Genomic DNA, 20,176 nt, shown 5'->3' with positions numbered 1-20,176 from the left:
GAGATGGGTCAGCGACCTACTATTAGCAACACCGATATTGCCTCCAACTTAACCACCTAAAAAGCCTAGTAAATGTAAGATTTTATCACAAAAGGCCTCGGTATTATTAATAGTGAAACCATTTATTATATGTTATATTTTATTTTATCAAGTTTCCGATGTGAGATTTTATTCTTCAACATATTATGCATACACGAGTTATGTTAATTGGTTATAAGTTACTTTATTTTGTTACGAGTGTTCGTCTTTTTGCAACCGTGTTTGATTCATCTCATCTCATGTATATATATAGTAATACTATTTTTAACTCTTTCGTAACATTCTGATAAAAATAAAAAGTAATAAATAGAAAGAAAAAAAACTTACTGTTTTGTTTGTGTTGAAAGAAGATTTTTTAAATAAATAAAAAAATCGTTGGTTCATAGTTATTGCACACGCTTAGGTTGGGAGGCTTTCTCACCCATCGATCTCTCTCCAATTTGGTAAGCAATAAATTTTAATTGATTTTTAAAATTCTTTATTTAATTGATCTCACCACTTATTAAAACCCTACTTCTCCTTTAAATTTATTGTTCGTCGGTATTTTGGGGTTTGCAGAATCGTTCCCATGGCCAAAAGCGCGTTCAAGATGGAGCACCCTCTCGGTTCGTTTTCTATTTTATAAGAAATTTTTCAAAAGAATTTCGTTTTTCCTTTAGTTTTAGAATTGTTATTGATGATTAGGGGCCCTATATTTGTAACATTGTGCTTCTGTGGAATATTCTGCCTAAATCATCTGAAATTTTTTATCTTTCAATCCCTAATTTCTTGTGGTTGCAGGGTAACTTAAATAATAAATTAGGTATAGAATTGTAGTGTTGAATTTTGTAGTGTTCGTATGAAGCCCTTGAAACCTGCAAGGCAAAATCCAAGTACCCTGGAATTTTCTATTTTCCCATCTGGGTTTTAATCGCAGCGGTTGAAAAAGCGAAATTAAACAGAGTCACAAGTTCTATTTAGAAATTGTTGATTATTATGTCTTATCATGCTTAGTATTTTCTTTCGAATGTTGTTCTTTAAGGTATATGTAGTTTTACATAGTAATTAGGGAAAGAACCGTTGTATTGCCAATCGAGTAGATTGTTTATATATGGTCAAGTTCCATTTCTTAAATACTTATTTAACTTCTTTTAAGAAACAATGATCTGTGTTGAAGCTTTTTTGGGTCAACAATCTGTATTGAAGTTTAAAGTTCGTCTCTTTGTACATGCCAGAAAGGAGACAAGCAGAAGCTGCTCGCATAAGAGAGAAGTATCCTGACAGAATTCCAGTATGATTGTTATTTGTTGTCATTGCAGTTGTGTGTGTTTCTCTTCTATTTTCGTCTGTAACTCATTGACTGCTGCAGGTGGTCGTGGAAAGGGCTGAGAAGAGTGACGTGCCTGAAATTGACAAGAAAAAGTGAGTCATTTCTTATTCATGTCATATACATTTTAACAACAGCTTTCTTCTTTGCTTCGTTCTGTGACATCTCTGGAGTCTGGATATCGTAGACATAGCGCTAACTTTGTCTGTTATATTGATGTTTTTGCGCCCTAATTAGTCCAAGTGATCATTTGCCATGTGCACCCTTCGTGGGTTCTTGTAGTCATAACTATGTAGTAACTACAAGTTATTTAAAGTTTGAAGTATGAATTTGAAAATGGTTGCGGATTTATAGGGTCTTGTGTTACTCCCAAATGTTTTGAATTTTTGGCATAACAAGTAATAAAATTATTTGTTCTGGGTTTGCTTGAATGCAGATACCTGGTGCCTGCTGATCTGACTGTTGGCCAGTTCGTGTATGTGGTTCGGAAAAGGATCAAGCTCGGCCCTGAGAAGGCTATTTTCATTTTTGTTAAGAATATTTTGCCACCCACAGGTGAGATAAAAGTCTCTATTGTGGTTTTTTTTTTCTTCTTTTCCAATACTTGATATATGATATTTTAAGACAGTATAATCAGGTGACTTTGTTGTTTTGTTGCAGCGGCTATGCTGTCTGCAATTTACGAGGAAAATAAGGATGAAGATGGTTTCCTTTACATGACCTACAGCGGGGAGAACACATTTGGGACATTCTGAAAACTCAGAACAATAAAACAAGTTCAAGGAGTTGTAAATTATCTTTCTGTCCAGTAGTTTGATGATGCACTTGCTGAGACATGTTCTTGGTTTTGGATTGATGACCCTTTATATTCTGTAAGTAGATGACAAATGCGCTTGCGTTTATGTGTGTTCGTAATTAGATCCCCAATTCACTCGTAAGCTTTTTTCTTTTCTTTGCAAAATTTGCCGTCCAATTTAACTCTTCAACATAAATAAAAATGAAATTAAGTTTGAAGAAAACAAAATTACTGCCCTAATTCTTGGTGAGGCTGCCCTTTTATGAAGGTCATTAATTCGCTATGTACCCTGTTCCTTTCTTAATCTGGGGACAAATTCCCACAATAAATATATTAGTTCGACCTTCACTAAAACCTGAATTTTTCATCTAATCAACACCTTTTTAATCTATGTGCTTCCCATTATGCACCTAAGTTCGAATCCCCTCTCCTCTCCGTAGTTTATAATAGATTAAAGTAACTTTGAGTCTTTTGTAACATTGAGAGTAAAAGTAGTACTGTGTTTATATGGATATTAGAGACATTCAAATTAAAATCCGTAATTCAGTACTTGAAAATCAAGAAATTAAATTGATTAGGGGAGTAGATGATTTCAAACTCATTCATTCTCTCCCATATTTTCACTTCTTTGATTTATGATTGATAAAAGTTAGTAACGAATCAAATTTGGAAGTTTGTTTATGAGTATATATGTGAATCGTGAGATGTGGTGGAAAACAAGGCATTTGGAGTTATGAGTAAATCAAAATCGAGTGACGAATTTGTGTCCAAATTATAAAAGACAGATGCAATGTTAAACTAACAATGACAGTAGAATTCGAATCAATTGAAATATTAATGTAAACCAAGCATGAATCAAACTTTCAAAGAAAATGAGTTTCTTCCATCTAATAATCATTTTTTTGGCAAAATGGAAAACAAATTACTTCACTTGGAAACCAGCTCCCTCCACGCTCTTCATCAGCTTGTAAAGAGGGACATTAGGTCACTTGGAGACATTGTCTTTGTGGTGGCACTTATCTTTGACCCAATTGATTTTACCCTTGATCTTTGCCTTGGCCTTCTCAGCACCCACCTTGGCTTTTCCAAGTCCTAATGCTGCTGCTGATGCTGCTGCTATTACACTTTTCACATGCTTCTTGCTATTGCTGCTTCTCCTCCCTTCCTCTTTCTCTCCCTCTCCCGCAGGCTGCTCATCATTCTGTTCTGCTTCCTCCTCTGCAGGCTGCTCATCATTCTGTTCTTGTTCGGGTTCGGGTTCATGATAGGGTTCTGGTTCCTGATATTGTTGTGGTTCCTCATATGGTTCATACTCTTGATGGTATTCATATTGTTGTTCCAGAGCCGGTTCGTGATGGGAAATAGTTTCTTCAGCCCAGGTGGCAAGTTCATCAAAGAATTCCATAGTCCTTGCAATTTTTGTTAGTTGAGAGAAATCTCAGTTTATATTTGTGAAAGTCAATGTGGTCACCACAACATTCGAAATTTTGTACATACAATCAGAAACGAAACTTCTATAATAACATGTCATGCACGATGTATAGTACCAAATATGACAACTAGTTTTCTTTGACAGGAAAATAGGGATGGATTTGATAACATACAGAACTCTAAACAAGTATACCAGTTTTGATAGCATATAGGCCTCTATCTATCTATCTATGCTGCAAACCTCATCTCTTGGTTGCAATGGAGAAAACCCACAAAACGCAACCACATACAGAGAAAGAGAGTGAGAGTACCTTGATGATGTGAGAACAAAAGCGCAGAGAAGTTGTGTGACTTGTTAGGACTGGCAATGGCCCTTAAGCTACAAGTAAGTGGAGTTGATCACTCATATTTTCATACCTTTTATATACAGAAAAAAAGCTCGACTTGTTTCTGAGAAATTATGTTGCAGATCTTTGGGGATCATGACACACGCCTCACATGTTAATTTTAATTAATTGATTCATATCTTCATATTAATTGTGGTGACACTTATGGTAAATTTTTTGAAAACGCTTCTATAACAGAGCTCGCTTTCTTTGGATTTACCTTTTAATTGATTTGAACAGTGATGTTGACAAGAAGCTGGAATAGCTCAGTTGGCTAGAGCGTGTGGCTGTTAACCACAAGGTCGGAGGTTCGAGCCCTCCTTCTAGCGCTTCATTTCTTTTTCGATCTTTGTTTGTTATGAGAAGAATTTTGATTCCTCCGGTTTGAAGTTTACTAAGCATCTTTTCTTTTTGAACTGAAGTGCTCTATTCAATAGACGACAAAGGAACCGCAACAAAGCTACAAATTAAGCATCTTTTCTTACGTCCAGAATTCTAAAACACAGAAAAAAGTTTCCCACGTTCAAAACTTTAAAAAATTCAACCTCCCTCTTCTCCCATTTTGCTCCATTTCATTTGTACATAAAGGTGATGATGACAAACATTACCTACCACGGCCCTATCGTGGCAATGCCAATGCCATATATACACCACAGAAGGTGACTCTGTACACTAAATTTTATTCGTTCCACTGTATATGATATATCAAAAATAATATGCGTACATGTATAACACACATACACTATATATAAAAGGAAGAGGCCGGCAGGCATTTGTAAGACAAACACAACACAGTCCAGTTCACAGAGAGAGAGAGAGAGATGGCAGTAGTTGAAAGCAGAGAATGGTACTTGGCCTCTTATGCACCTGAAGGTGTTCCAACTTCGGATCATCTCAAGCTCTGGACTGTCACGCTCTCACTGGATTTGATCCCCAAATGACATGTCGTTCTTGAAACCCTCTTCATCTCTGTCGAACCCTATTTGCGCAGCAGGGTCACTGCCACTGGCCGAGAAGACGGGCTATACAGTCCTTATTTCAACCTTAATGAGGTTCAGTTCATATCAAAATTGCATCTCAGGACTATAATCTATATGTGCCGGTACTTTCAACATTTGGACTCGGAAGGGTAATTAAGTCAAAAGACAGTGACTATGTTGAAGGAGACATAGTGGTCAGCCCCTTCACTATTGTTTAGCTAATAAATAAGTGTTTGAGAAGCTAGCATCATGGAATATTTGTTCACAAATTATACAGCTACTTTCCCAATGGAATCGATGTGTACCTTGATAATGTTGGCGGTAAAATGCTTGAGGCAGTTCTCAACCATGTCAACAAGAATGCAAAGATCCCTCTTTGTGGCATGATATCTGGCTACAATAAGGTAAATGGTATATACTACTATTTGTCTTCTTATCACTTATACATACACACGCAACACAAGAACCTTATTTAAGGGACACTCTTGTATTTTGATGATTAGAATTGTCTATTTTTTTAAGTGTTCACATGTTTGTGTAAGCATGACCTAAGTTCAAATGCATAAAAAGACACGTTTTATTGACAATTTTATATATGCATGTATGTATTTGTCTGTTTCTCAAATGCTGATAAGCTCATGTATTTTTGTGCAGGTTTGGACTGAGAGAGAGGGGGTGAGAAATCTGCTGAATTTGATCGGCAAGGAGGTGAATATGCAAGGGTTCATGGTGTTCATACTTGCATCGTTTTGGGGATTTTGCAAAGGAGATGGAGAGCCACCTAAAGCAAGGCAAGATTGGTTCTAAGCTCAAGATCTTCCATGGAATTGAAACATTCTTGGAGAGCTTAGGATCCCCCTTCACCAGCTCTAATGTTGGAAAAGTAGAGTCCAAGTGAAGTAATAATATATAGGTAGGTTGAAGTGAATCTATGTCATTGATATGTACGGAATTTTTCCAGGGACATCACGCTTTACAGATATTCTGTTTGGTACTTGACATCAAGCTGTGTTCACAATGGCCGGATCAATATACTTCCCTCAGTTCAACCTTAACAAGGTTCACATATTCATTGTTGAACATTGAGATCAAATTACTGTTGAGATTAAATGGTTATTGTCTTTGCATGATATTACAGGTTATTGTAGCATTTGAGGTTGGAAGGGTAATTAAGTCAAACGATACCAACTACTGTGAAGGTGACATAGTGATCAACCCTGTCACCCCTTTGGCTGAATATTGCGTGGTATCATGCCAATCTATAGCAAGAAAGATTGATCCAAATTTTGGGATTTCAACGCCTGAATATGTCAGCCTACTAGGCAAATTTCTCTCTTAATTTCTCTATGTTTCTTTTCCCAATTCCAAATTCTAGCTCGTTTGATGCCTAAAATTGAATTAGCTAGATTGGATAAATCACTAAATTTAAGATATGTTAAAGGAAGAAATGAAGATAGATGTGAAATATTTTTCACTTTTTGGATCCTACCATTTTGTGGGAATTGCATGGGATAAGTTTTCTTGAATATTAGTAATCCATCTTACGGTTATCTTCAACTTAGACAGCATTTCTTCATTTCTTCTTTCAATATACCTTAAATATGATCAAATTCAAACTAATTCTAGACACCAAACGAGCTTATATGTTATTTTACTTAAAATCAACTCTGACATGATTATATATGTATAATGTAGGGGTACCTTTTGCAGCATAGGAATTGAGGTGATAGCAGACCCAAAACCAGGATCCAATGTGTTCATTTCAGCCGCAGCTGGGGGCGTTGGCATGTATGCCGGGCAGTTGGCCAAGCTCAAAAGCTGCAGGGTGATAGGGAGCACCGGATCAGATGAGAAAGTAAGTATTTATAAATCCAACTCACCACATTACTCACCACATTTACCAAAGTGTTTGATCGTCTACAACCAAGCTACTATGTTATGGGCCTCTACTTTGGGCTCACTTGTCAGTTCACGGGCCAAACATATCTATCTATAAGCATCTTGGTTTACTATCAAATTGCTTGAGATGCATTGACGAACAAATTGTGTTTGCTTTAGAGAATGACCAATTAAATTACTTATTATTTTAGTACAAAAAATGATGCAATGTATGCGTTTTTGGTAATCGACGTGACAAACCAATAAATATGAAGGTGATGCAAAGTTTGGAATCGGCGCTTCGGCCAAGTATGAATTAGAAAATCTAGAAAAGCTTGGCTGTATAATTCAATTACTGCCGAACTTGAAAAATTATGTGAACGACAAAATATCGATTGAGGTTGCGACAAATTACCGGTTGAGGTTGTGACAACATTTGGATTGTGCATTGTTTTCATTGAAAATATTTCTATTAGGATTCACTTTAGAGTTACTATGTTTTCGTGTATGTATGCAAACGTTTAAGTTTGGAGTTACTTTAAACAATTACACTCCTAGATTGTTTTTCAATTAGAAAGCTGAATTTAATCACAAATTCCTTTAGATATATGTATTTGGATAGAACACTCATGTAAACCTCCTTAACATGCAATATATGTACTTGTTTAACTCTTACAGATTAACATTTTGTTTCAATTGTTGATAATTTATGGTTCTTAGGTAAGGCTCATAAGGGAGGAATTTGGATATGATGATGCATTCAACTATCACAAAGAGAAATATTTTGATGCTGCTTTGAGCAAGTAATTACTGTATGATTTTGAGAATCATATCTGGGTATATATGAAGACTCAAAAAAAATTTCCTTACAATTTACAGGTATTTCCTAAATGGAATTTATGTATACCTTGACAATGTTGGCTGTAGAATGCTTGAGGCTGTTCTCAACCATGTCAACAAGCATGCAATGATCCCTCTTTGTGGCATGATGTCCGAGTACAATATGGTAAATGGTATCATTTATTCATAATAAATTAATGTTGATTGTGTAAGTATGACCGAATCATAAAAAGACATAAGTTACTGAATATTTTATATATACATAATGCATGCATGTGCCTATGTTTCTATTTTCTCTCAATTGCGAAGGTCATCAAATCTGGGCTCATACTCTGGGTTTTGGTGTTTCGCAGCTGAGCCAACGCTAGAGAGAGAGAGAGAGAGAGAGAGAGAGAGAGAGAGGGGGTTGGGGGATGGGGCTGGTGTGGGGCGAGAGGGGGTGAAGAGGGACACCTCAGCATTTAACGTCTAACCAAACGGTCAACTTAACAGAAGGTTTAAATTGGTCAAATTTAAAAATTATAGGGTGTAAAATGATGAAATTGAAACTCGGGGGCCCATATTGAAAATGGCTCTAAACTTTTAGGAGATCTTTTAATATTAGCCCTTAAAATAATAGTGTGATAGTAGTTAATTGAATTAACCATGTAGGATTAGTTGTGTTAGTTCGGTATAGCCACCTTTTATCTTCATTTTGGAACATCATATTATTACTCCACACATAACCATGTCCCCCACCAAAAATATTAATCTTGTACCCGTCACCTTTTAGCTCCATTTCATTTCTACATAACGGTGATGACAAACATTACCTACCACGGCCCCATCGTGGCAATGATGTCATCTCCCCCTGCAGAAGGTGACTGTGTAGTGTGTACCTTAAATTTAATTCGTTCCACTAATTGACAAGTCTCACTGTATATGATATATCAAACATTCAACTTCCAGGACTAAATATATATAAAAGGACAAATCCAAATAAAATTATTCGATAAAATATGTGTACATGTATAACACACACACACACTATATATATAAAAGGAAGAGGCCGGCAGGCATTTGTAAGACAAACACAACACAGTCCAGTTCACACAGAGAGAGAGAGAGAGAGAGAGAGAGAGAGAGATGGCAGAAGTTGAAAGCAGAGAATGGTACTTGGCCTCTTATGCACCTGAAGGTATTCCAACTTCTGATCATCTCAAGCTCCGGACTGTCACTCTCTCACTGGATTCGATCCCCGAACGACATGTCGTTCTTGAGACCCTCTTCATCTCTGTCGAACCCTATTTGCGCAGCAGGGTCACTGGCCGAGAAGACGGGCTATACAGTCCTCAGTTCAACCTTAATGAGGTTCAGTTCATATCATATATTTTACAAACACATGCATGCTTTCAACATTGATGTCAAAATTACATCTCAGGACTATAATCTATATGTGCAGGTACTTTCAACGTTTGGGGTCGGAAGGGTAATTCGGTCAAAAGACGGTGACTATGTTGAAGGAGATATAGTCAGCCCCTTCACACCCTTTGCTGAATATGGCGTGGTGCCATCCCACTTGTTAACAAGAAAGGTTGATCCAAACGATGGGATTCCATTGCCTGAATATATCAGTCTGCTAGGCAATTCTCTTTCTTTATCTCTGTTTCCTTTTTATTTTTTCCTGTTTTCTGAGAAATACTTCCCTACCCATGTTGCATTGATTCAGCAAAGACCAAATTAATTAAAGTAAAATCAATGAATGGGATTTGAATTGGAGAAAAAAAAGAGGAGAACAACTTATGACATGATGATATGTAAATTTGTGGATAACGATGGTGTGTGTATATTATAGGGGTACCTGGGTTTGCAGCATGGGTGGGAATTGAGGTGATAGCAGACCCAAAACCAGGGTCGAATGTGTTCATATCAGCTGCAGCTGGGGCTGTTGGAATGTATGCAGGACAGTTGGCCAAGCTTAGGGGATGTAGGGTTATTGGAAGCACTGGATCAGATGAGAAAGTAAGTGTTTTGATTGCCCAGAAACACAAAATATATACTTTATTGAATTTTTTTAATCCTAATATAAATCTTTTCCTGCACCAATCATCAATGTTAAGAGGTTTATGATCCGTCAGTGAACATTATACTCAAATTTAACTAATGAAAGGATAATGGAAAATTGTTGACATTTTTTTTTTGGAGAACTAAAAGATAAACAATTTAAACTTTTTAAAAATCATTCCAAACCAGAATGCTCAAAAATTCTATATAAGTACAGGGAGGGAACTAGCCAAGGGGCTGCCCAGCCTATAAGGAAGGTTTTGGGGGAAAAAATAATTAAACATATATAGTCTAATATTTTAAATAATATACAATTGCATATCCTATCACACCAATAGACACAGTCAATAAGGTCTTCTACATTTGTATTTGGTGTCAAAGTTTGTCCCAAACATCAATTTTAATCCTTTTCCATTAACATATCTTCAAAAGAGAAACATTTCTTTAAATAAAATTCACCCTTTCATGAATTATATGGCTATAATTCCTTTTTTTTCTTCTTGTGTTTACAACTAGCATGATTTATATGATTTAATGTATACTTTTATTTCTAGAAAAACTATAGAAACTGTTAGTACAAAAAAAAATAATAATAATCATTAGATTTTAAGCTAATAACTTTAGCTAGCCCACTCATTGAAAAATTCCGAATTTTATCCTTAATAAGTATATATATTTGACTCTTTATTCAATTCAATGTAAGCAAACTCTAGAGTTTGTAGAGTACTAGTTTGTCAAACTTGAGTGAAAAAAAACTCATTGGATAAGTAACTAACCTATCTCAATTATTAATTTTGGTCACCTACCTACCTATCAATTACACAAAGTTGGTATACGTTGGTCCACACCCTAAAATGGAGGAAACTATTGCTTAACAGAATCTAATTAAGCTTCCCAAAAAGTTGCTTAACAGAAATTCCTACCCTCAGAAAAGTGAGTGGTGAGCTTCATCAATATATCATCACAGAGACATGTACGTCACATGCGCGCACTTCATTTTTCCTTTCTGTCAACAAGCAAGCACTAGTGTTGTCTTGTCTAGCTAGCATTCTGCTCGCTGCCCTCATTGTTTGGTTTGAGTGGGATTCCACATATTCTCACTTCCTTTCGACATACACAGTGAAAAGACAAGGGAAAATGGATTTAAATTTGACTATATAAACGATATTAGGGAAAGAAGGATCCAGATTCGCACACACAATCTTGGGTGTAGAAGTAACCAATTTAAAACCTTGTGATGGCTAGAAAAAAACAAAAGAAAATGAAAATTGAAACTTCGTGCACCTTCCAAAGTGGGGATAGGGACTTTGCCCTGGAAGGCCCAGGCACAACAATTACTAAGAATCAAATCAAACTATAGTTTTATGGTTTCAGATTAAAATAATTTGTTGCTCTGATTGTTGATCATTTGTGGTTCTTCATTAGGTGAAGCTCCTCAAGGAGGAATTTGGATACGATGACGCATTCAACTACCACACAGAGACAGATTTTGATGCTGCTTTAAGCAAGTAATTATTGTTTAGCTAATGATTAAGTTAGCATAATTATATATGGGGTTGAGAAGCTAGCATCATGGAATATTTCTTTGCAAATTATACAGCTACTTTCCCCATGGAATTGATGTGTACCTTGACAATGTTGGCGGTAAAATGCTTGAGTCAGCTCTCAACCATGTCAACAAGAATGCCAAGATCCCTCTTTGTGGCATGATATCTGGCTACAATAAGGTAAATGGTATATACTACTATTTGTCTTCTTATCACTTATACATACACACGCAACACAAGAACCTTATTTAAGGGACACTTTTGTAGGGCTCATCGCGCATTGTATTTTGATGATCAGAATTGTCTATATTTTAAGGTTTCACATGTTTGTATAAGTATGACTTAAGTTCACATGCATAAAAAGACGCGTTGTATTGACAACTTTACATATCCAAATATGTATTTTTCTGTTCCTGAAATGTTGATAAGCTCACATGTATTTTTGTGCAGGTTTGGACTGAGAGAGAGGGGGTGAGAAATCTGCTGAATTTGATCGGCAAGGAGGTGAATATGCAAGGGTTCATGGTGGGTTCATACTTGCATCGTTTTGGGGATTTTGCAAAGGAGATGGAGAGCCACCTAAAGCAAGGCAAGATTGGTTCTAAGCTCAAGATCTTCCATGGAATTGAAACATTCTTGGAGAGCTTAGGATCCCTCTTCACCAGCTCTAATGTTGGAAAAGTAGTAGTCCAAGTCAAGTAATAATAAATAGGTAGGTTGAAGTGAATCTATGTCATCGGACTTCTATGCAATATGTTAAATGCTTCATCAGAGCTCTCTTATTCAGACCTACCGAGACCTAAATTTTCTTTTGAGTCATAATTAAGGTGATTTCTTGTTGAGAGTGCTATGATTCCATCAAATTGAAGTTTATTTAAAAATTTCTTAGGAGTACGTTACGAATTAATAGAGAGCATTTATCCTCGTATTCAAAGTTAGAACTCAAATCTCTCCTCTTTTTTAGCCTCAATACTTGTACTAAAACTATAAGTAAGTTGTCTATCAAATTTTGTTCCACTAATTGACTCAGTCACTCAAGTCTTATTGTACTGCCAAACTCAGTAAAAAGGTGATGCAAAGCTAGACATTTGAGAGAGATCAGAGAATGGGTGGTGTAGGTGAAGAGATGAGAGTACTGGAAAGCAGAGAATGGTACATTGCGTCTTATGCACCTCAAGGTGTTCCAAATTCTGATCATCTCAAGATTCGTACTGCCAAACTCTCACTAGCTCTTAATTTGATCCCCGAACGGCATGTCGTTCTTGAGACCCTCTTCCTCTCCGTTCAACCTTAACGAGGTTCACATATTCACTGTTGAACATTGAGACCAAACTACTGTTGAGATTAAATGGTTAATATTGTCTTTGCATGATATTACAGGTAATTGTAGCATTTGGGGTTGGAAGGGTAATTAAGTCAAACGATACCAATTACAGTGAAGGTGACATAGTGATCAGCCCTGTCACACCTTTGGCCGAATATTGCGTGGTATCATCCAACTCACCACATGTACCAAAGTGTTTGATCGTCCACAACCAAGCTTACTATGTTTTGGGCCTCTACTTTGGGCTCACTTGTCAGTTCATGGGCCAAACATAACTATCTATAGGCATCTTGGTTTCCTATCAAATTGCTTGAGATGCATTGACGAACAAATTGTGTTTGCTTTTGAGAATGACCAATTAAATTACTTATTATCTTAGTACAAAAAAATGATGCAATGTATGCATTTTTGGTAATCAACGTGACAAACCAATAAATATGAAGGTGATGCAAAGTTTGGAATCGGCGCTTCGGCCAAGTATGAATTAGAAAATCTAGAAAAGCTTGGCCCATAATTCAATTACCGCCGGACGTGACAAATTATGCGAACGACAAAATATCAGTTGAGGTTGCGACAAATTACCGGTTGAGGTTGCGACAACATTTTGATCATGTATGGTTTTCATTGAAAATATTTCTATTAGGATTCACTTTTGGAGTTACTATGTTTTCGTGTATGTATGCAAACGTTTAAGTTTGGAGTTACTTTAAACATTTACACTCTCCTATATTGTTTTTCAATTAGAAAGCTGAATTTAATCACAAATTAATTCCTTTAGATATTGGGTAGAATGATGCATTCAATTACAATCATGTAAACCTCCTTAACTTGCAATATATATATATATATATATATACTTGTTTAACTCTTACAGATTAACACATTTTGTTTCAATTGTTGATAATTTATGGTTCTTAGGTAAGGCTCATAAAGGAGGAATTTGGATATGATGATGCATTCAACTATCACAAAGAGATAGATTTTGATGCTGCTTTGAGCAAGTAATTACTGTTAATATAGCATTATATCTAATGCATGATTTTGAGAATCATATATCTGGGTCTATATATGAAGACTCGAAGTTTTTTCCTTACAATTTACAGGTATTTCCCAAATGGAATTGATGTATACCTTGACAATGTTGGCGGTAGAATGCTTGAGGCTGTTCTCAACCATGTCAACAAGCATGCAAAGATCCCTCTTTGTGGCATGATACCTGAGTACAATAGGGTAAATGGTGTCATTTATTCATAATAAATTAATGATGATTGTGTAAGCATGACCGAAGTTGACATGCATAAAAAAACATATGTTATTGAATATTTTATCTATGCATGTGCCTATGTTTGTCTGTTTTCTCAATTGCGAAGGTCATCAAATTTGTGCAGGTTTGGACTGAGAGAGAGGGGGTGAGGAATCTGCTGAATTTAGTCGGCAAGGAGGTGCATATGCAAGGGTTCATGCTGGGCTCATACATGGATCGTTTTGGGGATTTTGCAAAGGAGATGGATGGTCACCTAAAGCAAGGCAAGATTGGTTCTAAACTCAAAATCTTCCATGGAATTGACAAATTCTTGGACAGTTTAGGATCTCTATTCACCGGCCAGCTGTAATATTGGAAAAGTAGTAATCCAAGTTAAGTGATAGTAATATATTGGTTTAGGAGTAATTAATTAATCTATGAGAGCAGATTAAAGAAGCTAGACTTGTAAGATTCATACATAGGAGAAGTAAAGATTATTTTAAGAAATTAGGCACACAAGGTTTGTAGGGGGAGGATTCAATGGCTAGAAACGGGGTGGTGTGGAAAATGCCTTACCTTTGTACATGAGCTACAAGGACAAGTATTAATGTTACCAATCTTTTGCTCATGCAATTTCTATGTCCCCCAAAATCCATCGGCACCTATCACAAATGTGCCAATGTTGTGTACATTAATTCATGCCTTACCTTCCATTCCCTCATGCCACTAATTTGCTCCCTCAATCCCCGGCAAGTAACACAGGCCTTTCTATCTTAATTACGATGTTGTCGTACTTAATTAATGAGTTCAATGAGTCATATTCGACTTAACTTTAGTGATAGAGTACTTATTTCAATCGCAATAAGCTATAACTCAACTCTCCACTAAATGCATAGAAAGATGAATTAAAAAGAGTCAACTATGAAACGCTCGCATAAATCTTGGTACTCGGAACACTGAGCCTGCCCAGTGGTGAAGTATGTGTTTGTCCTTTTTCGCAACTCAAGTGAGCAAGGACAAGATTTCGAACCAAAAAACTGAAAATGGTCAATTAATTAATTACAATGTGTAACCGACAACAGATATATTGGTAAAATATTGTTTACCATTTGGCAACTTTCTCATTTGAAAAAACTGGCTGATTCAAAGAGACCCACTGACCACTTTTCCTCCCCTCAGTACTCACCGACTGGTCCTGCAGACGGAAAAATGTTTTCTGGAATTTTAGTACAAAATCTGCAGAATTCATCATGAAGCAAGAAAAAGAAATTTGGATAGAACGTGAAAAATGTTTGCCTGCATGGTCACTCACTAATCAAAACCAGCAACTCCTATGTTTCCTCGCATTTATCAATAATTTTTTAGTACAAACATTTGTGAGGGAAGTGGGCGATGAATAGGGAAAGAGGGTATACGTGAGCCCTACTTTTTTCCCTTTGTTTTCTTTTTGCACTAAAATTATTAAAGACGTTTCACACAAATAGCAATAAGCCAATCCAAGTTGGTGAATTTGCAGATCAATTCCTCATGGCACCGTGATAGTGTGCGTGACAAAATCCCTCTGCTCCTTCTTAACTTTGGCAACAAGGAAAAACAAGTTGAGATCAAGGATGACACAACGCCACCACGGCCTCCCTGCCAAGCTCTCCCCAAGGCTGCAAAGCACACCTCTATATTTAGCTAATTTTCAGTGCTATTTTTGGCGAGTTTCGTGATAAAGTGGTGCACTTGTCACTTGGATTTATTATACTATTAAATCTGCCCTTAAATTTTGGCATGGTGTGTGCAAGAAAACTACTGGAAAAATTAGATTTTTGTGTGAATTGGGAATTGTCACAAATGAATGAAAATTCGTCATGAAAACATGAGACAACGGGATTATCATATTTCTTATACATGCCAAGGGCCGCAAAACCTTTTGGTGACGATATACTATTTGGCCAAAACTCAAAAAGTTTCTTTTTCTGTGTACAAGTTGGGATACAAGTTACAACTTCTCCTTTGGGAAAATGGGTGTGATCTCATTTCAAAGTACCCAAAAAAGGTGCAAGTGTTCTTAGGGCTTGTTTGGGAATGATTCTAGATAGGCAAAAATTACTTCTGGAGATAAACACCTCCCATGTGTTTCTCCATATAATCACTTCTAGTGATTTTAAGTGATTTTTCATAAAATCACTTCAAACTATTTAAAGTAATTATATGGAGAAACTTCTCCATAGAAGTGATTATTGGTGTATTCATAATCACTCCCGAATGAGTCCTTAGTTTTGTATTCACAAATTACTTCAACTCATAGATACTTATTAAGAAAGGAAAACTAACACATAAATATAAAAATTAAGATAACGAATCCATGAAACTAAAACTGAGTTCTACATTGATGATATATACAACACATGCATGATATAAAACAAGTTTTTTTTGGGGAGTTTTTATCTTACTTACTCGACTTCAACATAAACACTGAACTAAAATAGAAGAGAAGGTTCATTAACCCTAAGACTTTTCAGTCTTCCTTTCTGCTAGAAAAGCTAGCCCTAATGAAACCTCTAACTAACTAAAAAGATAAAACCCACATGATCCACATCCACTAGCTAGTAAAACTCTCTAGCATTAGTTAACCATATGCACACTAAGCTCTAGTCTTCATCAGTACTCATATGGACACTCACTATCTCTAGTCTGTTTTAAGCAAATGTTCACCCAGCTGGAAGCTTCAACGCTTAACATATGCCAGGCATGTTGTTCCAGTAGCAGGCTCCTAAGGTGCGCTGGACTTCGGGTGCTGCTGCCGTTGTCTTCACTGACGTTGATGTCAACGGGGCATTTTGCTGAGTGTCTAGACCCACATTCTCACTTGCATTCTCGCTGGTGGACATGCATTCAGCCAGGTACCACGACGTCTCAGACACTGCTGGCACTGTAGAGGAGAAGTTGAGCAAGCTCAGCAAGTCATCGTCCATCTCATCTAGTGGATCCTCACTTAGTTTCATGCCTGTGGATCATCAAAATCCCAAGTTAAATATAGTGCTATTTCTACCAAATGACATCGAAATTGTAGATGGAGCTTCTACATTCACTAAATGAGCTCACCTATAAGTCAGATATTAACATGCGTGTAACGCTCTCTCGTCAGATTGTCCGGCAATATAAAATAATTGTGTTGTCGATCGTTAATTTAAACTATTTATTAAATTGACTCTTGCATGAATTAATTAAAGTAAAACACAAGAAGCATGCAAGAGCTTGAAATATCTTACCAATTGATGACGGGGAGGAGCTATCATCCCTCTGGTTTTCAGCACTATTATCTCCGCTATTCTTCAAAGTTGATTCGACCTGCACGGTGTCATCCTCCTCCTCCTCAGCGGACTCTTCCTCCACCACCACACCTTTCTCTTTTCCAGACACCCCAGAAGAACTGTCCTCACTCTTCAACCTCTTATTCGAAATGTTATGAGCCTCGGCCAACACATCATCCAAGAGACCACTATTGCCTTGAGATGGCACAGGTGCAATTTCATAGTGATCATCTTCATTGGTATTGCCGGAAGCCCCCATTGGAGCCTCGTCGCCAAGAATACTTGGCGGTGTTTGGTTCGAAGGGAGCTCTGCATTGGACCCCGCAACCAAACCCGCTGTTGAGTCATAAGTAGGAGGCCCCATGATGATCGAGCTGAGGCTAATATTGTTGTAGCCACCAAACCCAACATGAGAATTGTACTGATGGTGAAGCGGTGGAGGATTAGCAGATGAAGACCCAAAAGGGTTTGGGTTTGGGATGTTATGGCTCTGGTTGAAGAGAGCTGAAGAAGATGAGGACCCAAAAGGCATAGCGAAGCCACCGCCATTTCCATTGAATTGGGTGATGGGGTTGGAAAAGAGAGAAGCAGCATTGCGGTGGTAATTGTTGGTGTTGTTGTTGTGATGATCTGAGGAGGAGGAGAAGGTGGTGATGTGGTCGTAAAGAGAAAGCTGGGCGGGGCTATAAGTGCTGGGCTTTCGAGGCTGGGAGTTGGAGAGGAGTGATGAGAATGAAGAAGCGGAGGAGGAGGAAGAAGAAGAGTGTCTCATTTGGTGGTGGTGGAAAGCAGCTGCTGCTGCTTCTGGCTGGAGGTCGTGAGGGTAAACTGGCAAACCGGCCCTCTGGCGTCGCTTTATTCTGGTGTTCCAGTAGTTCTTTATTTCATTGTCAGTCCGTCCGGGTAACTGATGATCAAAATCATCAAAGAAAAAAAGAAAAAGAAACAGATATACATGAGTATCAACAAAAGAAAGAAAGAGAAGGTCAAATAAATTTTACAAAAATAAAAAGAAATAGAAAAATAGCATAATTAAATAGGTAGGTCCAAAAGAAAATTAAGGGAAGGGGGGGTTGGGGAATCTGGTCAGAAAATGAGATCAGCGTCAGATAAAATAAGAACAATTGGATTCTTTATTAATCGAAAGAAAATTGATAAAAAGGTATGAGCTAGCAAAACTTTTTACAAATTTATTGACGGAAAAAAAAAAGATTTTTGCAATTTCATAATCATATGAGTATGTAAAAAATAATGAAAACCATGTAAATTGATCGAGACAGATAGTCCAAGAAGACCAAGAAAGAGGAAATGAAAGCAACTGCGGTCACAATCAGAATCAAAATGGCAGAGAAAAATCACATAAAAAGGTATAGTCCAAGGGACAAGGAAAAAGAAGAAGGAAAAAAAATATTCCACAAAGAATAGATAGATAGAACACACACAACAACAAAAAAACCAAAAAAAAACCAAAGAGAATGGAACAAAATTCACCTGAGAAGCCATGCGAGCCCATTTGTTGCCGAATTTAGCGTGAAGTTCGATGATGAGGCGTTCTTCGTCGGGGGAAAGCGAGCCTTTCTTGAGATTAGGCCTCAAATGGTTGGCCCACCTGAGCCTGCAGCTCTTGCCGCACCTTGCCAGACCTGAATTCTTCTGCACCGCGTTCCAGTTTCCCTCGCCGTGCTTCTTCACGTACTCCATCAAGATCCCGTCCTCCGCCGCCGTCCACGGGCCCTTCTTCAGGCCCCGCTGCTGATGCGGCTGGTGGTGGTTGTGGTGGGATCCGCCTCTCTGAGCTGCCGCCTCCGCTTCATGAACTCCGTCCACTCCGCTGCTGTTGAGCATCATGATGATTTTAGGCCTATATAGCTATAGCTAGCTAGCTAGCTATATAAATAATTAAATATATATATATGTAGCTACCACCTATGTCTTTTGTCTGAATTCTTTGTTGAGTTTGTGTTTTGTTAATGCGTTTTCTTTGTTCGATGGGGTGTCTGGTTGGTGCTTTGAGAAATTGGATGAAAGAGGGAGAGAGAGAGAGGGAGATATGGAGGTTTGGAAGAGTTTCTCTCTCCTCTCCCAAGGTGTGAGAGAGAAATGCAAGAAAGAGAGGAGAGAATTAGAGAGAGAGAGAGAGAGAGAGAGAGAGAGAGAGAAAAAGCGACAGACACAACAAACTAGCTCTAGCCCTTGTCTCTATTCTGGCTTTGTTTTGTTTTAGACAAGGGATTTCAGATTTAGAGAGAGAGAGAGAGAGAGAGAGAGAGAGGGTCTCTGAAGTTTGGGGGCTTTGGGTTGAGAGTGAGAGGGGGGTGGATTGAGGGGGATTTATTTAGAGGTGTGAGCTTCCATTTCGGTCCGGGTTGCATGCTAAGTGGTACGTCCATTGACGCGTTTTCTATGTCCACCCTTCATTGCTATTACACCACACTCTTCCTCTCTTTCACTTCTAGAACACCATTTTAGACATTCCCTCACTTTCTTTTTATCAATTTTTGCAAGTTCAATTCATTGTATGAATTCATTATTTCTCTTGTTTTTCTTCCTAGGTCAATCTTCAAAGGTACATTTTAAGAAAAACAATTGACATTGTGTTATATACTATAAACATATTTGGACCATATTGAGTATTGACAGACCACGTTACTGACCGCAAATCTCTTGAAAGTATGGAATTTATGTGGGGTCCATCAAGAATTGATAACAAAGGAATTTCTCACCTTTTAAGGTTAAAACGACACAAGGAATGGAGAGCCGGATGACTTTCTGAGCATTCTTATCCAATCAACTATGAAAGTTATTATCAAGGCTTCGTCAGCTGTGGACCCGTCAAATTATTATTATTTGTCATACGTTATTATGGAAAATGATTCTCTTCTGACTTATTATGGCAAAGCGTCTGCCTCGAGGTTCTCGATTCATTCCCCGAGAAATTCTCTTTAGAAATTTAAAGTTTTTTTAAAATAAATTGAAAATAAAGATATCACTCATTTTCACTTCAAAATTCTTTTACAACTATTTTCACTTCTTCTTTAAAAAAAAAATGTAAATGAACATA

General features: G+C 37.3%; 3 protein-coding genes and 1 non-coding gene across 4 annotated transcripts; 3 read left to right on the top strand and 1 right to left on the bottom strand.

Moving 5' to 3' along the window:
* Positions 1–366: 366 nt before the first annotated feature.
* LOC148295994 (autophagy-related protein 8C-like) lies at positions 367–2,247 on the top strand. The gene is made up of 6 exons (XM_088251214.1): positions 367–482; positions 598–644; positions 1,254–1,309; positions 1,388–1,440; positions 1,782–1,900; positions 2,006–2,247. The coding sequence occupies exons 2-6, from the start codon at positions 608–610 to the stop codon at positions 2,098–2,100; spliced, it is 360 nt and encodes a 119-aa protein (XP_088107340.1). The 5' UTR covers positions 367–482; positions 598–607; the 3' UTR covers positions 2,101–2,247.
* Positions 2,248–4,213: 1,966 nt separating this feature from the next.
* TRNAN-GUU (transfer RNA asparagine (anticodon GUU)) lies at positions 4,214–4,287 on the top strand. The gene has a single exon. It is a non-coding gene; the product is annotated as a tRNA-Asn (tRNA).
* A 4,423-nt stretch (positions 4,288–8,710) lies between these two features.
* On the top strand, positions 8,711–12,129 carry LOC110764261 (2-alkenal reductase (NADP(+)-dependent)). Its single transcript, XM_088249807.1, has 6 exons — positions 8,711–9,006; positions 9,098–9,278; positions 9,491–9,657; positions 11,125–11,207; positions 11,300–11,426; positions 11,697–12,129. Exons 1-6 carry the CDS (start codon positions 8,782–8,784, stop codon positions 11,946–11,948), a joined length of 1,035 nt encoding a protein of 344 aa, XP_088105933.1. The 5' UTR covers positions 8,711–8,781; the 3' UTR covers positions 11,949–12,129.
* A 4,082-nt stretch (positions 12,130–16,211) lies between these two features.
* Positions 16,212–19,397, bottom strand: MYB101 (myb domain protein 101). Its single transcript, XM_021967232.2, has 3 exons — positions 18,607–19,397; positions 17,074–18,022; positions 16,212–16,808 (listed from the first exon to the last, which is right to left on the bottom strand). Exons 1-3 carry the CDS (start codon positions 18,961–18,963, stop codon positions 16,537–16,539), a joined length of 1,578 nt encoding a protein of 525 aa, XP_021822924.1. The 5' UTR covers positions 18,964–19,397; the 3' UTR covers positions 16,212–16,536.
* Positions 19,398–20,176: the final 779 nt, after the last annotated feature.

Source organism: Prunus avium, chromosome 3 (genome assembly GCF_965620075.1).
Source record: "Prunus avium chromosome 3, drPruAviu1.hap1.1, whole genome shotgun sequence".
Taxonomy (NCBI): Eukaryota; Viridiplantae; Streptophyta; class Magnoliopsida; order Rosales; family Rosaceae; genus Prunus; species Prunus avium.
The sequence above is the reverse complement of the archived record's forward strand: the minus strand, read 5'-3'. Positions and strand labels throughout refer to the sequence as shown.